This window comes from Miscanthus floridulus, chromosome 7 (genome assembly GCF_019320115.1).
Source record: "Miscanthus floridulus cultivar M001 chromosome 7, ASM1932011v1, whole genome shotgun sequence".
NCBI lineage: Eukaryota > Viridiplantae > Streptophyta > Magnoliopsida > Poales > Poaceae > Miscanthus > Miscanthus floridulus.
In genome coordinates this window covers 76,148,915-76,167,419 of record NC_089586.1, presented here as the reverse complement: position 1 = coordinate 76,167,419, position 18,505 = coordinate 76,148,915, and the positions used below count along the sequence as shown (strand labels likewise).

Genomic DNA, 18,505 nt, shown 5'->3' with positions numbered 1-18,505 from the left:
TCATAACCCTTTATAGGGACGGTTTAGCCAGCCGCCTCTATCCAACCGTCTCTACAAATCATGCATTTGTAGGGGCGGTACTCAGGCCGCCCCTACAAATCGATTTGTAGGGGTGGCTCGTATTACTAGCCACCCATACAAATCAATTTATAGGGGCGGCTGTAGTATCTACCGTCTCTACAAATAGATTTGTAGGGGTGGCTGTAGTATCAGCCGCCTCTATAATACCTGTTTGTATGGGCGGTTCAATCTAGAACCGCCCCTACAGTACGTTTTCTCGCAAAAAAATTCAAATTTACAATTCAAATTCGACCAGAACACTGTTTGTTTCCGTGTATTCCATACAACGTTCACGTTGTCGAACGCCCCGCGACCAGCGTTCCGAACCACGTTCGCGTTGCCGAACGCCCCGTGACCAACGTTCTGAACCGCGTTCGCGTTGCCGAACGCCCCGCGACCAGCGTTCCGAACCCCTTAGACTACAAGCACAAGAGTATTATATAAACTACAATTACAAGTCCAATTCACAAGAATATATACAATCCATCATTAAATATACAAATTCCATACACATTGTTATCAACGTCCTAGAGCTAGCCTTTCAGTCTCACGAAGGTGTTGGTACTGAGGATTTCTACCTAAGTCAGACTCTCGGTCATGGTAGGCGCCTCTGACGTGTACAATCTGGTCCAATATAAAGTTACAAAGGTCGCCGACGAGCTCTAAGAGTTGGTCATCCTTGTATGGGTCTCTTTTCATTCCTTTCTCTTCTTTCCACTATAAGAGAACAAGTTTCGGTTTAGTATTTCATACCATGTACGAAGTTTTTATACTACGGTTGAAGAGGTTCAAACTTATCCTTAAGGGGTGTCTCCTGTAGGCACCAGTGTTACTCATCATAGAATATATATAGTATCTACAATGTACACTCCCAGGCTTTTGCTTGGGGCACTATGTGTTTTGCATATGAAAATGTTAAGTAATGCTTTTGACAGCCATGTAATGGAGTACTGAAGAAGTAATTTACATTTACCGCACATAGTGTTTTTATAGCCAGCTTTTCCTTCCTTGCTGGATCATGCCTTCCGTGATTATTAGTGACATAGAACCTAAATGCCCTGTTCGAATTATTTTAGCAAATACAACTTGTTAGTATCCAAAAGTGAACATTATAAGTATGTATACAAACATATGAACTAATGAGGATTGTCGATATGTATATGTCTTGAGAATCGATATGAAGTCTTTGTATGTCACCGGGTCCCTATCTATTGAATCAAAGACCCATGCCATGCTCCTCCTGACATCAACGGCTATACAAATCCAGTGGTTGCTGCATGAATTTAATCATAGAACTAGATAAGCTCTTTTGCATCGAATAAAATATATCGAACAAAGCTTTAAGTATAGAGTTGAACTTACTCGAAGTTGTATGGTAGTCATATAGTAGAGTGTTGTTGGAGAGTTTTGAAAGCCAGGGCAATGTATGTCACAACCTTAAGGGACTCTTCCCTTAGTTTCGTCGTACGGATGTGCTCTTTCTCCCGAAGAGTCTTTGCAGCAGCTAGCTCTTTGGCATCCAGTTTCCACTGTTTAGGGTAATTAAAATTTGTTTGGGCTATAGCTTGAGGGTCTAGATACACGGCTTTCACACTTGGCATTTGTTTGACAATGTGCACTTGCATTCTACAAATCATGGCATGGGTTAGTTACAATAAAATTTAAAGATTACATTCATATCATATCGGGAGGACAAGGACTTACAGACACCATGTGCGAATTAGATTCATCTCCATTTCTCCTAGGTGAAAGCATGTGTGCATATCATTGAAGTCAAAGACAATTTTCTCGGCTGGGCTTCTAAATGTGCCGGTGGGGAAGCATGCTTGTATGATGTCTATGCTAGTTGGGAGAACACACAAGTATCAATCATGGAACCTTCTCATTCCAAGTGGTAGGCGCTGGATGTCCCGGTTTGGTAGGAAGGGCTTGTCTCTTTCATATATTTTCGAGCAATCCTTTGACTTGATGACATCAACATTTGGATACTTCTTTGCAATTTGGTGGAGTTTGCTAGTGACGGCCTCCTCAGAACCCTGTGATGAGACTTTTTTAACTTGGTTCTCAGGCTTGAACTGGTCATGTGAATACCACTTGGACACCGATGAGACGTCTTTTATCAGAACATAAACTGGCCTTATGGTGATTGGATGCTTCTTTCAAAGTTCCCATTCAGGCACATCCTCATCTTCTTATGCTGCAGCTTCTTCAGGAGGCACTTGTTGTTCATGTATCGGTTGTGCTTGTTGAGAAGACTGTGGCATCTCATCATGCACTTGCTCGGTACGAGCTGGATAAGGTTATGGCATCTCATCAGGCACATGCTCGCTAGGAGGCAGGGAAGAATGTGGCATCTCAGGAATGTGATGGTCACAAGACGGTGAAAATATCTCTCCGATCTCAACAACTTACTCCAAATTTGGGAGAGGGGGAGGCGGCAAAGAAACAGTCAATATAATGTCTTGTTTGTGCCAGAGGATGAACTGCCCCATAACATCTCCAAGTAACACCAGCCCCTCGGGAGTTGCGTAGTCTATCCTCCACTGCATGAACTCGGGCTTCATGGTATGCACCTCGACTCTAGTGTAGTCCGACGGTATTTTATTATTGTGGTGTAAGCCACCAGGAGGATGTGCCACACCCGTAGCTACCTTCATCACAGTGTTCTGCCGGCTACTGAGAAACACCAAGGTGCAACTAATTGGTTTTCGTATGTGATCGACAGGGGTTGTGGCTGCAGTGGAACTTTGGCTGCTAGGAACTTTCGAAGGGCTGCCAACTAATGCCAGTTCTTCCAAGGGCGTCACTAATATCCGTGGCTCCATAGACAGTCCTTGCTCCTCCAGCACCTTCTCAACTAGAGCCTTCACTTGGAGCTCAAGATTAGTCTTCCGGTCTCTGCCATGTTTCTTGTACATGTGTTTGTCCTCTTCGAATCCTTGCTTCCAGGTCATCCTTTTCCCTAGCCCCCTGGCGCGGCCTGTGTGCTCCTTGTTTCCCAAGCCAAGGCTAAGCTCGTCCCTCTCTCTGGAAGGATTGAATGAGCCCTTCTCCTTGTCTTCAGCATATTTCAGTATCCTTGATACTGCCTCTTGGGTCTCTGGCTTATCAAACTTAAGATTACCTCCGGATGATTCGGTACTCCTCACATATATCCAATTCCTTGAGCGTACCTTCAAATTCGTCACATCGATATTCCCAGCAGCTGTGGAATCTTCATCCATCTTCCTAAACTGCTCTTCCTTGGCATAGTAGCCACCGGGGCCTAGATGATGGTGATGTTTGTTCCTCTTCGCTAGCTCAGTGTTACGAGCACTGAGCTCCAATGCCTCCTGTGAAGTCTTCTGAGCCACGAGCTCCTCCCATTGACTAGGAGTTATTTTGCTGAACTTGTTGAAGGGAGTTAACCCCTTTTGGATATACTTCTTATTGAGCTCCGACCTCCAATATCGGAATGACTCTCCCATCATCCTGAAAGCATTTTTTTATCAGTTCGTGCTTACCCTCCAGAAATCTAAAATTGAGCTTCAGCTGCCTATCCCATAGATCATCCTATTTGTTCTCTAGTACATCTTTCCAGTTAGGGATTGCTGGGTTCAATTTATCTCTTACTAGGGCGCCGATCGCATTACGGAATCATCCTCGTAATTCATTTGGTTCAAGGATCTCTCCTGCTGGCCCGACCTCCGTTATCACATAGCATGCCTTATCTGGATATAGATTTGCTTTTCTATCCCCTTGTTTTCTCATAGGCTTGGTAGTCGTGGTTGTGTCTTGAGGTTGTGGAGCAGAGGCCTCAATGTTCGTCTTTGTGGTTGTTGCCTCTGCTCTCCTTTCCTCTACTCCGTCTTGTCCAGCAAGATGTCACGGACATCGACGTCGTCTTTTCCATGTTTCAAGAGAGACCTGTATATACAACAGGTCAAAGTGTTAGTAGAGGTAACACAGCCAAAGCTTTAACAAAATTTACAAGCTAAGACTTTTCCCTACCTCCTCGTTTGGGTCAAAATCCTTATCCAAATCTTCCTCCGTTGGCCTCCTTCTGGCTTCATGTGGGAAAGGATCCTCGGGACTTACATATCCTTCTTCTGAGTCATTATCATCAACTTCTTCGCCTTCAGCAGCCTCTCCTGCTCTTCCTTATGCTCCCCCTTCCTCCTTGTCACACTGCTCCTAAGTAAGCATTACTTCTAGATCATTTTCTAACTTGTTATCGAACTACTCCTGAGTAAGCTGGTCCTCTAGTGCTTGCTCCTCATAGGTTGGCTGCTCATCATGCTCGGGGCATCAGGCTGCACTGCCTGGTGTCTGTGACATTATATCGTGATTTGTTCTAATAGATGCAAGAAAGTGTGCTTTAGGTACACGAGAAGGTATAAGAAATTAAAAAGGTCTATAAACCAAAGTAGTCCTATAAAACAACAATATATAAAAAAATGAGTAGTAGCAGTAGTAGAGGCCTTAGAAACATGTCAATCATCATTTGATCATGAACTTGGAGCATCAAGGCATCATAAAAGAGAAGAGAGGAGAAGGTAATGTAGGGGCGGCTGCTAATGATGCCAAGTTTCTCACAAGTTCTTGATCATCAGCTCATATTCCATATAATGTATGGACTTAGACAATTTCATCATCGAAAAAACAAAGGAGAGAAGAGGAGAGGGGAGATTTGGCAAAAAAAACAACAGCTGCTTAACAAACATAGAGAGGAAAATGTGTAAAAAAAGCAATTGTTGCTTCCTAAACATAGAGGATAGGAAATGTGGCAAAAATAGAGGAGAGGGGAGATTTGGCAAAAAAAGCAGTTGCCGCTTCCCAAAAAAGCAACAACGGCCATACCAAGGGGACCAAGAAAGCAAAGCCCACAGCACGCTCTGCACAACAAAGCATAGGTAAATAAAGCATGATGAATTCAGCTGTGTATCTATGTCTCTGACAACAAAGCATAGGTAAATAAAACTACAATGCCAATTACAGAAATACCTTTGTCGGTGATTCATTCTTTCATACTGTTTCTCTCTACTCCTTATCTTGTATTATAGTTTGTCCCTGCATTTAATTTATTTAACAGAAAAAAGGTGGCCTCACCAACTGATAAAATTATGTATAATCAGTCCAAACCATAGGCCTAAATATAGGGAATAATTTTGCCTTTTCAAACAATGAAGGGACTATTTTTTAGTTTATTGCTACATCACGCCTCAGATGCTTTGTGTAGATTAAGATGGATGGTTCATGCGGCTTCTAATTAGATGTGACTAGCAAAACAAAGATATTCACTTAATTGCCACATTCACTTAGTTGCATTTGATACATTTTTCCCAACTATTCCAGGTCAGAATTCAAAAATGGTACTGGATCAAATATATATGGATCTGGGGCTGGCAAAATGTTGCTGAGTACATGCTTATTACATTTTCTGTAAGAGATAACTGAACTTCTATTACTACATTAGTTGAATACACACCATATTTTTCATCTCTTCTCTTTGCAGGAGATCATCTCGTCGATGGGATTGGATTTTCTATTGATCTGAGGGCATGTGCCAATTGAATCATGTTAAGGTTATAAGGTTAGTTTCAGTCAAACTGTCACATACTTAATGGTCTAGTCTCTTTTGTTTTCATATGATTTAGTAGAGCTCTTGTTAATGCAACAGTTGAAATCATATGAAAGCAGTCATACGAATTAATTATGTCTATTTAATGATGGATTGTATATATTCTTGTGAATTAACTTTACTAACAAGTAAAGTTAATCAGTTAATTATATTTTTGCAGGTGTGCATGAGCTGTCCAGTGTGCATGAGCCCAGTTACTTCATATCGATTCTCAAGACGTATACATATCGACAATTCTCATTAGTTTATATGTTTGTATACATACTTGTAACGTTCACTTAGGTAGAAATCCTCAGTACCAACACCTTGTGCTCTTGTGCTTGTGGTCAGATTTGAATTATATATATATATATATATATATATATATATATATATATGTTCTGGTCGAATTTGAATTGTAAATTTAAAAAAAAGCAGAAAAGTGTACTGTAGGGGCGGTTCTAGACTGAACCGCCCCTACAAACAGGTATTATAGGGGCGGCAGATACTACGGCCGCCCCTACAAATCAATTTTGTAGAGGCGGTTGGTGTTACCAGCCACCCCTACAAATCGATTTGTAGGGGTGGCTGACAACACCAGTCGCCTTTAAAAATCAATTTATAGGGGTGGTCTGGGAACCGCCCCTACAAATATATGATTTGTAGAGACGGTATGGTCGGGGTGGCTGGCCGAGTCGCCTCTATAAATCATCGCCAGCTGCCCCTACAAATGCTTATTGTAGTAGTGACTCCAATGTTATTGATTGATTTTAAGGATAATTAGAAGTTATTTTGACAGTTTATGTTTAGCAGTATTGACCATCAACAAATTACGTCCTCAAGTAAAGATCAAGAATATAAGTTAATATGATTATAACAATCTTTCACTACTAGAAACTCGAATTGCTCTGTGGGTGACGAATTTTTCTGTGTGTTTTTTTTGGTACGCACAGAAAAACTACGATTATTCTGTCAGTTTCAAAATATCCCGACAGAAAAATACGAAAACCCACAGAATAATTGTATGATTTTTCTGTGCGTGATAATACACACACAAAAAATTAGAACTCACAGAAAAATACAATTTATTCTGTCGGTTCTTTAAAACGCACAGAAAAAATATATGCACGCAAAGAAAAATATATGCACGCATAAGATAAATAAAAAAACAAAGTCCTAACCCTAACCCGCCGGCCGTCGCCCCCAAACACCCTTGTGCGGCCCTCCTCTCCCTGCCCCCGCTCCCTCTCACTGCCTCCCGCCGGCGGCCGGCCCCGGCCCCTCCCCTCCTCTCCTTTCGCCGGCGGCCGGCCCCGGCCCCTCCCCTCCTTGCCCCGTGTCGCCCCGAATCTACGGCATCCTCTTCTCCCGCCGGCGGCCGGCCCCTCCCCTCCTCTCCTCCCGCCAGCGGCCGGCCCCGGCCCCGGCCCCGGCCCCTCCCCTCCTTGCCCCGCACCGCCCCGGATCCGCCGCATCCTCTCCTCCTGCCGGCGGCCTGCCCCGGCCCCTCCCCTCCTTGCCCCGCACCGCCACGGATCCGCCCACGGTGGCCGTCCTCGGCCAGAGCGCAGCGCGGCTGGGCTTCACCGGTGGCCAGCGCCGTGCCTGCTCACCGGTGCTGCATCAGGTGTGTGCATCACACAGCACGAAACATTGCATAGTGGTGGAAGATTAGACATGAGATTCTGAATTTTTGATTGATAAGAGATTGAGCGATTCAGATATGATTTTTCTCTGTTTTCTTGTGCTCCATTCGATTAGGTATCATAGGGAAGAGGCAAAGATCCAGGCTTGGATTAACCTGGAGAGCGCCAAGGCTGAAGCACAATCAAGAAAGCTGGAGGTACAACAAAATTCAGTACCATCTTTGTGCAAATTTTGATTCTTCTAATTAAAATCCATCGGCAAATAGGAGTATAATTTTTTCCTAATTCATGTGTTTTTTTTTTGTTACGTCATCCTAGTCTGCATTATTGTTCAAGTTCAGATTACACATTTAGATGGTTGTAGGTGCAATGATATAGGTTGACATACTATTACTAGTAGTAGTAGTTTTAACTGTGATGTTCAGTTTTAGGAAGAAAAGATTTTAGGGCCATTTTGGAGAGCTGTATATATAGGAACCTGACTATATGATGACATATTGTGTGTGGAACCAGTTGAACTGCAACTTGGTCAGGGTTTTTGAAATCTTGCAGCTCCATGTCTATTTGAATCTATTGATATTATATATCCTGTTCAAACTTCACACATTGCCCTCTGAATCCAATATTGAATCCATAATGCTCAGCGTGTCAGTAGAAACCGAAGCCAGTGTTCAGAAACCATGTGCTTAAGCTCGGTATTTTTCAAACATCCAGAAATTCTAGAATTGAAAAATCACAGAAGGAGGTTGGGATTAGACCACAGCTCTGCCATTTCCTTCTTCCTTCCTTCCTGCACCTCCACAGCCTCCAACAGAGCTAAATCCACGGCGAATTCTTATCCGCCACCTCCGTGTCAGTTTCCATTAGAGAACTTCTGCACTTTAGCACCTTATGAGCTGGTACTTGGGATATTTTGTTCTGTTTGTTGCTTAACTAGGATGAGTGAAGCTTCCTTTCTTCAATTACCTTTTGCCAAAAGGACTACTCTGAACTTTGGTGGCTATATGATGCAATTTCATGTTCTATTTTCTGCAGTGCTTTCTATTTTCCTTGCTGTTTTTCAGGAGATGGCATTCGGTGCAAATCAAATTGGCTTGTGACCTGAGATGAAAGGTACTGAGCAGTCCCCACTATGCTCAATAAAAAGGCAAACTTCTTACAATACTAGTGTTTTTTTGTTGACTAAAAATATGTCTTTGCTTAGCAGGTAGATATAGAGTGGAAGGTAAAGCAGTTTACTATTGGTTGAACAAGAAAAAGTAGTTGTTTCTTTTTTCCATATCCATATTTGTGAATTCATTGTATTATTCACGTTGAATAAGTAGATAACTACATATCATATTTGTATATATGATATATGTGCTAATAGATCAGACTTATTCCATTTTTGACATCAAGTGTTGACTCCATTTATGCTGGACTACTGATTTCTATGTATTATTTGAATGCTATATGCTTCTGTGAAAATTATATTAAATATACCATTTTCTATGAGAGATATATATTAAAGGTCTACTGCTCTTTTTTCTGTGAGGATGGCTATACAGAACCATTATTTTTAGTCTGAGTGAAAGGAATTTTTCTGTGAGTTAGCCTAACCGACAGAAAAAATACATGTTTTTTGTGTGTGTTTGTTTCTTTTTTCTGTGTGGACATCCACACAGAAAAATTAGTTTTAATCTGGGTGAACGTGATTTTTCTGTGCGTGTAAGACCAACAGAAAAAAAATTCTGACGGCGAACCGACAGAAAATTCTATGTGTTATTTTCTGACGGTGCACCGTCAGAAAAATATTTTTCTGTGGGTATTCACATTTTTCTGTGGGTTTTTGCACGCACAGGAGTATTCGAGTTTCCAGTAGTGTTTAAGATTTCTGCTAACATAAAGGCTATCCCAAAGCATTCTGTGGGATATGTGGAATTGTCTTACATATATATTTGAGCGGTTGAAAAATGAAACAACCCTCGAATCAAAGTCATCTTCCCAAATTCTTATCTGAGTAATTTGGAGTTTTTATTTTTTTCACAAGAAAAATACATAGTTCACTTTATTCTCCTCAAATGGTACTTCTCAAATCGCTGGACGGTGTATAATTCCTCACAAAGGCATAATAATGTTTTGTCTTCGTTTTATGCCATCCTACTTATAAAGCTTATATGGAGTTTTTCACAAGAAACGGCTCTATCATTTTCACGATGTTTTTATACTTTCCAACAGATAACCACTATGAAGAATTTGCTTTCTGACCTCTGAAGTTTTTCAAGGATTATGTGTACGTCTAGACTTCTCGAGGGATCAAGTCGTAGTAGTTAAATTTGTTTCTTCAATGACAAAACAAAGGAGGGCCCACCTCGACACGGCGCTCAGTGGCTGGTTTTGGAACACGAAACCAAGCTCACTGCAGTAATAGCCATCGGATTATAATACTCGACTAGTCAGCCAGTAGAACGCGCTAAAACGTGTAGTTTTTTCCTATAAAAACCCCCGACCCTGCCTGGTCTTCTCACCATCCATCGTCCAAAACCGTCCCATTTCCCCCTCTTCCTGCTGCCGCATCCTCGAAACGCAATGGGGACTCGGCAGCGGGTCCTCGCGCCATGGGCGGTGCTGCTGCTCGCGCTGCAGCTCGCCGGTGCCTCCCATGTCATCCACCGGAGCCTGGAGGCCGAGGCGGCACCGGCGTCGGTGCCGGCCTCCATTGTCAGCCCCCTGCTCAGGACGGGATACCATTTCCAGCCACCAATGAACTGGATCAACGGTACGCTAGCTACTTCTCTTGGAGTTGGAAGGATCACCCCTCCTGCCTGGCCTCCCTTTGCGCCTTGCTCTTCTGATGTCTCTCTCTGTGTTTTCAATTAAGCTACCCATGCGTTGCTCGTGTTGCTTGCTGTACTACAAGCGATTAAATCGTGTCAGACCATGGATACAGAATGCCAGGGAGTAGGAATGAAGAATCATATATGCCAGTAATAGTTGTACTAATTTGAGCTCCTCTTGTCGTCCCTCATGCATGGCGATCTGTTTGATGGAGAGCTCATGTATCGAGAAAAAAAAATCACGCCTGTATCTTGGAACAGCAGCAAGAAAATGCAGCCATATAGGAGAAATCAAATTAGTCTTTTCTAGGCTCGGTTGTTCACATGGAGCTTGCTGCATGCAGTTTTTTTCTTTGTCCTGTCCCCCAGAAAAGTCTAAGCTGCAAGCTATTGAGCTTTGACAGTAGCCCGAAACGACGAAGAGACTTGCAGCTAATCAAAGCCGTGTCCGTGTGGTGGTTAAATACAATAATACAGATGCTCTGTGTTTGATTAAGTACAGTACTATGATAATGGTCCTTGTGATTACGTACTATACGGTCGCTGCAGAGACTTTGTTCTAACATGGGTGTTGTTTTCTCTCTCTGCTCTTGTTGATTGCTGGGACGGCGGAACTCATCGGCTGCAGACCCCAACGGTACGCCTTTTACCCAGCCCGTTTAATTTGTTGCAGTTATCTTTTTCTTTATCCCTGTGTTGTGCTGCCTGCTAAGTAGATGTATATAATGTCTGCACGTATCATGAACAGCTGTACTTGTTTCCTAATCGTGGGAGGATGAAATGGCGCATTTTAAAGTGCTGATCTATCTTGTAGCAAAGGACATTTTTACATTAAAAAATAGTGCATGCCCCTGCTGCCGCGCAGACTCCACATGAGAATTTGACTTCATATAAATATAGAGAGCAACTGTAAATAACGACGATCGTGCAGAAAAGGAGTTGACATAGAATTTTGCAACTGTGTGTGCAGCTCCAATGTACTACAAGGGATGGTATCACTTGTTCTACCAGTACAACCCCAAGGGCGCGGTATGGGGCAACATCGTGTGGGCTCACTCCGTCTCACGCGACCTCATCAACTGGATCGCGCTGGAGCCCGCCATCTACCCGAGCATCCCGTCCGACCAGTACGGCTGCTGGTCGGGCTCGGCGACGATGCTGAAAGACGGCACGCCGGCGATCCTGTACACGGGGATCAGCCGCCCCGACATCAACTACCAGGTGCAGGTGGTCGCGTTCCCGAAGAACGCGTCGGACCCGCTGCTCCGGGAGTGGGAGAAGCCCGCGGCGTACAACCCGGTGGCGGCGCCGGTGGGCGGCATCAACGCGACGCAGTTCCGCGACCCGACCACGGCGTGGTACGTGGACGGGCACTGGCGGATGCTGGTGGGCAGCGTGCGGGACGCCCGCGGGATGGCGCTCGTGTACCGGAGCCGGGACTTCAGGACGTGGAGGAAGGCCAAGCACCCGCTGCACTCGGCGCTGACGGGGATGTGGGAGTGCCCGGACTTTTTTCCGGTGTCCGGGCCGGCGCTCCGTGACGGGCTCGACACCTCCGAGGCCGGCGCCAAGTACGTGCTCAAGAGCAGCCTGGACCTCACACGGTATGACTACTACACCATCGGGTCGTATGATAAGAGGAAGGATCGGTACTACCCGGATAACCCCAACGGTGACTACCACCGGCTGCGATACGACTACGGCAACTTCTACGCGTCCAAGACGTTCTACGACCCGGCGAAGCGTCGGCGGGTGCTGCTCGGGTGGGCCAACGAGTCGGACAGCGTGCCCGACGACAAGGCCAAGGGCTGGGCCGGCATCCATGTACGTCGTCGTCGCTCGTGTTTAGTCTTTACTGCTTCCTGCTTGCTTGCTTGCTGCTGCTAGCTACGCCATCACTCCATCAGTGAGAGCTGCTGTCAGCCGCACGCATGTGTCTACTCGTGTTCCTTGGCTAGAAACTTCAAAGCGTTGAATCGTTGGCAACGGATCGGATCGGATCGGACGACTTGTTTGACTGCTTGTGCGTGCTCGTGACAGGCGATCCCAAGGAAGATCTGGCTGGACCCCACCGGGAAGCAGCTGCTGCAGTGGCCCATCGAGGAGGTTGAGAAGCTCAGAGGAAAGCCCGTCAGTGTGGGCGCCAAGGTAGTCAAGCCCGGCCAGCATTTTGAGGTCACAGGCCTCGCAACCTACCAGGTTGGTTAGTTTTACTCCTAGTACTTTCGATCGATGATAAACTGTTTTTTGAAATTAAACTTTCATTCATTCATTCATTCATGTGAATACATCCACTAGCTAGCTAGCGGCGGCAAGGGTAACATGCATGCATGTGCGCGCGCGCGCGCGCGCAGCTGCTTGCTTATCACGGGCGCACACTACGCACCGCGAAGAAGGGTGCTAGTAGCACTGTTTCAGTAGTCAAGCTTCACAGCTTGTTGCTTGTCGGAAGTATATACTAGTAGTAGCACTGTACGTTGCAGTCAAGGGCCCACGTGCAGAGTATCTGTCCAGTCCAGCCAAGATCCGATGGTCCATGCATATGCCTTGTCGGCGATGACCCCTACGTAGGTTACACAAGCCCACTCCGATGCTTGTCTTGCTCTGCCACTTGCAAACACCTACCGGAATACGACGGGTCTCCCTCCTTCTCTGCTGGCTTACGTACACACCTACACCAAGCCTGCAAACACTTGTTTCTGATCTCAAGTTTGAACAATCTTCTGTCACAGACACGCACACACACATACCTGTCGCGTAACAAGTCACCAACCAGTAGCAGAAGAGTCTCCCAACGCACACGCCTGCTATTTTCCAAGACAAGTTAATCTTCCAGTCCATGTATTATTAATCGATGCCACGTAGTACGTGTGACCACTGATTACATTGACTGACAAAGCCGATCTACGACTACTTTCTGAAATGTTTTGTTCTTCCGGCGGAGAGTGAAGCTGAAAGATGCTAGTACTCCTCTCCTATGTGTTGACCCATCGTCGATCTTGTGATGATGGCAGGCTGATGTGGAGGTGACCTTCGAGATCTCGAGCTTGGAGAAGGCGGAGCCCTTCGACCCGGCGTACGACAACGACGCGCAGAAGCTGTGTGGCGTCAAGGGCGCGGACGTCAAGGGCGGGGTGGGGCCCTTCGGCCTGTGGGTGCTGGCCTCTGCCGACCTGCGGGAGAAGACGGCCGTCTTCTTCAGAGTCTTCAAGGACGGATACGGCAAGCCCAAGGTGCTAATGTGCACCGACCCCACCAAGTAAGCCCACCTACCTTCTCGCATCACAGCAGCCACATTGCACATGTGGATACATGTATGCCCCCGCTCGGCCCGGCCCCACATTACCACTAATAAGATGATTATTATGTGGACACGTATGCTTCTTCAGATTACAATGTCTACACAAAACTAAATAGATGGCTTGTGTGTTTCTCCCTTCTTGTGTCGGGCAGGTCATCTCTTAGTCCAGATCTGTACAAGCCGACCTTCGCGGGCTTCGTCGACACTGACATTTCAAGCGGGAAGATTGGTCTCAGAAGCTTGGTATGTACAAACTAACGCATGCGAAGCAAATGTCACGATTGTTGACTACTGCTGTTAAGCAATTGGATTACGACTTATCACTTGACTGACTGTTGTATTATCTTGTTGCTGTCTGTTTCCTTGTGCGACATGGCATCTATATACGTACAGATCGATCGGTCCGTGGTGGAGAGCTTCGGCGCGGGCGGCAGGACGTGCATCCTGTCACGGGTCTACCCGTCCATCGCCGTTGGAAAGGAGGCTCACCTCTACGTTTTCAACAACGGTGGCGTGGACGTCAAAGTGTCAAGCCTGACTGCCTGGGAGATGAAGAAACCGCTGATGAACGGCGCCTAATAGAAGCGTGAATGACTTTATTCGCTTCTCTTCAACGACCGTGCCTTTGCTGCCAGAAATACTATTGATTATTAATTGTTGAGGTCCTTCAGTTTTCGCCCTTCATAACGACTAGTTTGATCATGTGCCAGAAATACACACGGATGGGAGTATATAGGCTTTACGTGCTCAGCTGTCCGGCAAAGAGAGAAATTGATTACGCTTCTTGATTGTACAATAATATGAGATGAATAAAAGGCTGCTAATTTTACAGTCTCAAGTAACAAGACCTCCTCCTCTCTCTCTCTTCTTCCGGATTATATATATATATATATATGACCAAGATGCTAACCTGACTTACATCTGACGAGCTAACTAATCTAGTCTAATTTTATTTTTCGAAACTTTTAAGTGGTAGAGCTCATTTTGCCTCTGATTCTCTATGTAATGGGATTCTCTAAGGAAAACGATCATATGACTGAAAATGGTTATCTAAGGTAAATTATATGTATATGAAGTGATTAGGTGCGAAAGTGAATCGGGAGAGAGCCTACTTTTTTCAGTCCACGGTGTCCTAACTAGTTCATCACTATACCAAAACAGCACAAAGAAGGCACCCAATTTAGTGACACTAAAACAAAACACGTCTCCGAAAAACTAGTCTATGATGCATTTTTTAGGAGTTTCTATGATGCATTTTAGATAACCACTTGACGAAATTCACATATATTTCTGCCAAAAAAAACACTGTTTGACAGACACTAGTACATAAAACATTTTCGGAGGCAGCCATTGTTAATCACTTTATAGAGGCGGTCCGAATGCCCGTCTTTAAAAATTGATTAATAGAGGCTCGCTTCCGTTAATGGTTTCCAGATAACCTAGAAATTAATCGAACTCACGATGTACAACTTAGAACTAAGACTGCTTGTCACTACACCACAAAATCACTTGTGAGTATATATATGATTCCATCTTTTTTACAAATATTTTGTAATCTTGTTTTAAATATTTTGACTACTAAATGAACTCAAATGAAAAAAAACTTCAACTACAAAGTTTTAAATCTTGTTGATCACTATAACTTTGGTATAGGATGTGTCTTCGTCCAAGATTGTTTGAAAAACTCAAAAACATTAAATCTCAAAATAAATTAATTTAAAACAAATATTTGAGAGACTAAATGTCAGTGTTTCGAGTTACCAACTAGTAAATTTCTAGTATTGCGCGTCTAGCTCGGATGCTGTGCTTAGAGGACACGAGGTTTATACTAGTTTGGAAAAAAGTCCCAACGTCCAGTTCATCGCTGCTGCTCGTGTTACTAGCACTGAAAGTTTGTAGTAGGGGTTACAAACAAGCGAGAGATGGACATGTCCCAAGTCTCTGATGTGCGTGTGCTCCTAAGGCATGTGTTTTGATGTCTACAGCCATGTAGAGTGGTGAACCGCCGTCCCCTCTCTTGGGACGTCCTGCTTCCCCTTTTATAGATGAAGAGGAAGAGCAGGTTACACAAAGAGAAGAGCCAAGGAGAGGAAGCCTTCTAGGACCGATGGGCCTTTCTTCTACTTTATACAGGTCCCCACTGACACTGTAGATGGTGACAGGGACGGCTCCACGGTAGGTGCCTGTTCGCCGCTGATGCCACGCCCCGGCGAGCGACGCGGCGAACCAGCGTGCTGGTCAGCGGCTGTACAGAGAGTAGGCAGCATAGTGACCACGCGTTCGTCACTGTTGGTGATGTGAGTTCCCTAGAGTGACATGTCGTGGGCACGGTGAAAGCTCTAGTTTGGTTTTGGTGAATTGATGAAACCCTTAGTGCTAACCTAATTTATTAAAGTGATTATGAGATAGGTAGCACTACTCCAAGTGATGAAGCAAATAAAGATCATGACGTGATGATGTTGATGGCATGGTGATGATCAAATACTTAGACTTGGAAAAGAATAAAGAAAAACAAAAAGCTCAATGCAAAGGTGAAACTGATAGGAGCTTTTTGGTTTAGTGATCGAGACACTTAGAGAGTGTGATCACATTTAAGATTGATAGCTGTACTATTAAGAGGGGTGAAACTCGTATCGAAATGCGGTTATCAAAAGTGCCACTAGATGCTCTAACTCATTGCATATGCATTTAGAATCTAGTGGAGTGCTAACACCCTTGAAAATATTTGTGAAAATATGCTAACACACATGTACAAAGGTGATACACATTGTGTTTAGCACTTGGGAGCAAGGGTTCGAAACTTCACCAGCGGAGTGTCCACCCATATAGTGCACCGGTGTGGCAGAACCGCCCGAAATAGCACACTTACGGAGGCGCTCATCTTCCACCAGACACTAAGCACCCCGAAAGCAAGCTACAATGGGCGGTATCCGTCGGGCACACCCCAAGGGAGAACTCGAAAGATCCACATTTTTTCCAAGGATCCAATAATGAGAACGAGTTATAATACTTATCCATTTCATATATCAGAGTTTCTTAAAAGTACATTATTACAATACCAAATATCAGAGTGCTGAATGATAACAGCGGAATTTAAAAATAACATCTAGCGGTAAGGGGCGAGGATTTCGTCTAAGCCCACCAGAAGGATCCTCCACACAAAGGTACTCTTCAAGCATCACCTACAACAGGGGTAAATAAACCCTGAGTACACAATGTACTCGCAAGACTTATTCGACTAGTGGGAATAATTTCCCGACTCCAAGGAATATGATAAGCTATATGGCTTGCTGGTTTTCTTTTAGCAGAAAGCAATACTAATAGTGTGTCCTTATTTATGTATTATTATTATCAGCCGTATTAAGTTATCATCTAGCCAGTCTATATAAGCACCTGTTCTACTTTCAAGTAAGAGTTGAGTAATCAGTTCCATTTCTTCTCCTTTCACTTTCAGTTCTTACTACGGTGCTAAACCGTAGATAAGCCATACCGGATTTCCCGGCGATTCGCGAATCACTGTGCCCAGCTGGGTGCCCCGAAGACACATGCCCCGCTTGTACCCCAGGCACAAGCAGGACTAACCCATCACTCTCCTGTCCTGGGTGTCCAGGTCCCCGTCCAAACTTGGACTCCAAGCCCCCACATCCTGAGTCCCGGACTCAGTGTGGTGCAAGGACCTCCACCACCTCCTCCTCCCATCAGTCGGTCCAGAAAGAGCCAGATCCGCGACAAGAGAGCAACAAGTCTTCCCTACGCCCATACCCAAGTATGTGCTCGGGACAATAGATCTGTGACTTGCCTAGAGCCATATGCAACGACCGGTCCTTAATTGACACAGACAGGGAAAAAGTGTAACCGAGCTATGCCCTGTTGGCCGCAGGACACAACCCTTTACACCCACCAGAACCCAACTATATCCCTGCCTGGTCACCATTTACCTTTACCATTTTATCATGCGTGATCATATTTTATCACCTATTTGCGAGTAACGGTAGGTTACTCATGCTACCGATATCCTGAGCATAGCAGCTACTTGACCCGTACTAGTAGGACTCATAGGTAGATATATTTATGCATGTAGTTTCCATAAAATGCCTGTAACGTAAATGCACATCATAGATATATATTCAATTATTATTCAAAATAAGGGTTATGCACCGGGGCTTGCCTTGGACAGGCGCGGTGTCAGCAAAGTCAGTGACGGGTGGCTCCGGAACGTCCTCCTGCACGAGGATCTCCTCATACTCTTCGACGACTTCGTCGTACTCCTGCTCGTCGAAGGTCACGATCTCCAGTTACTCGTTCTCTATATGCATGCAGTGATGATGATGCAATGCTTAGTAATACAGCAACAGCAACTCTTAAAATAAGAATACATCTACCAAGCTACTAAGCTAACTCTAATAATTAATACGCAAAGTTACCTATTATTCCCACTAAACAGGTATGAACATTTCATGTATTATCTTAGCAACTAAAGGCATCCTTATTGTTAATATCAATTTACTATATATATAATAAAACAAGGTGCACTAGCTACCATGCATCACAAAAATTCATTCTCTAAATAACCATAATAATAATAAGCATTTCAAAATAATAAAGTAACCCTAAAGGTATTACTGAACTATACGAACTAATTACACTAACATATAGATCATGAATTTAGGAATCTAACAAAATTTATTTCACAATAAATAAATAAATTCAAATGAGCTCTAGAGATGAAGAAAATGATATTATTGGAGGAGGATAATCATGCTATTGGACTTGTTGACTTGCACATGACTGTGGGTCTAGAAATACTAGATGAGACCGTGGGTCAAAAAAATAATAGAGAAGGAGGATGAAGGAATTCTTGTAGGCTAGCTACCTCGGAATTGAATGAAGTGCCACCTACGGTGATCGATGTGTGGAGGCAATGCAAGAGGAGAGACACCAGGGAGCTTAGCAATTGCTTGCCCTGCGTGGAGCGGAGCAGAACCATATATAGCACTGGTTGTGGGTGGTCATGACAAGCTAGGTAGTCTGGAAGCACGAAACGAGTTGGCAGGGTTGTCCTCTGGCTCCGTGCCGTGTGCGG

At 44.5% G+C, this 18,505-nt stretch overlaps 1 protein-coding gene across 1 annotated transcript; it reads left to right on the top strand.

Moving 5' to 3' along the window:
• The first annotated feature begins 9,801 nt into the window (after positions 1 to 9,801).
• Positions 9,802 to 14,265, top strand: LOC136467110 (beta-fructofuranosidase, cell wall isozyme). Its single transcript, XM_066465660.1, has 7 exons — positions 9,802 to 10,063; positions 10,750 to 10,758; positions 11,092 to 11,945; positions 12,162 to 12,320; positions 13,136 to 13,380; positions 13,575 to 13,665; positions 13,816 to 14,265. Exons 1-7 carry the CDS (start codon positions 9,874 to 9,876, stop codon positions 13,999 to 14,001), a joined length of 1,734 nt encoding a protein of 577 aa, XP_066321757.1. The 5' UTR covers positions 9,802 to 9,873; the 3' UTR covers positions 14,002 to 14,265.
• Positions 14,266 to 18,505: the final 4,240 nt, after the last annotated feature.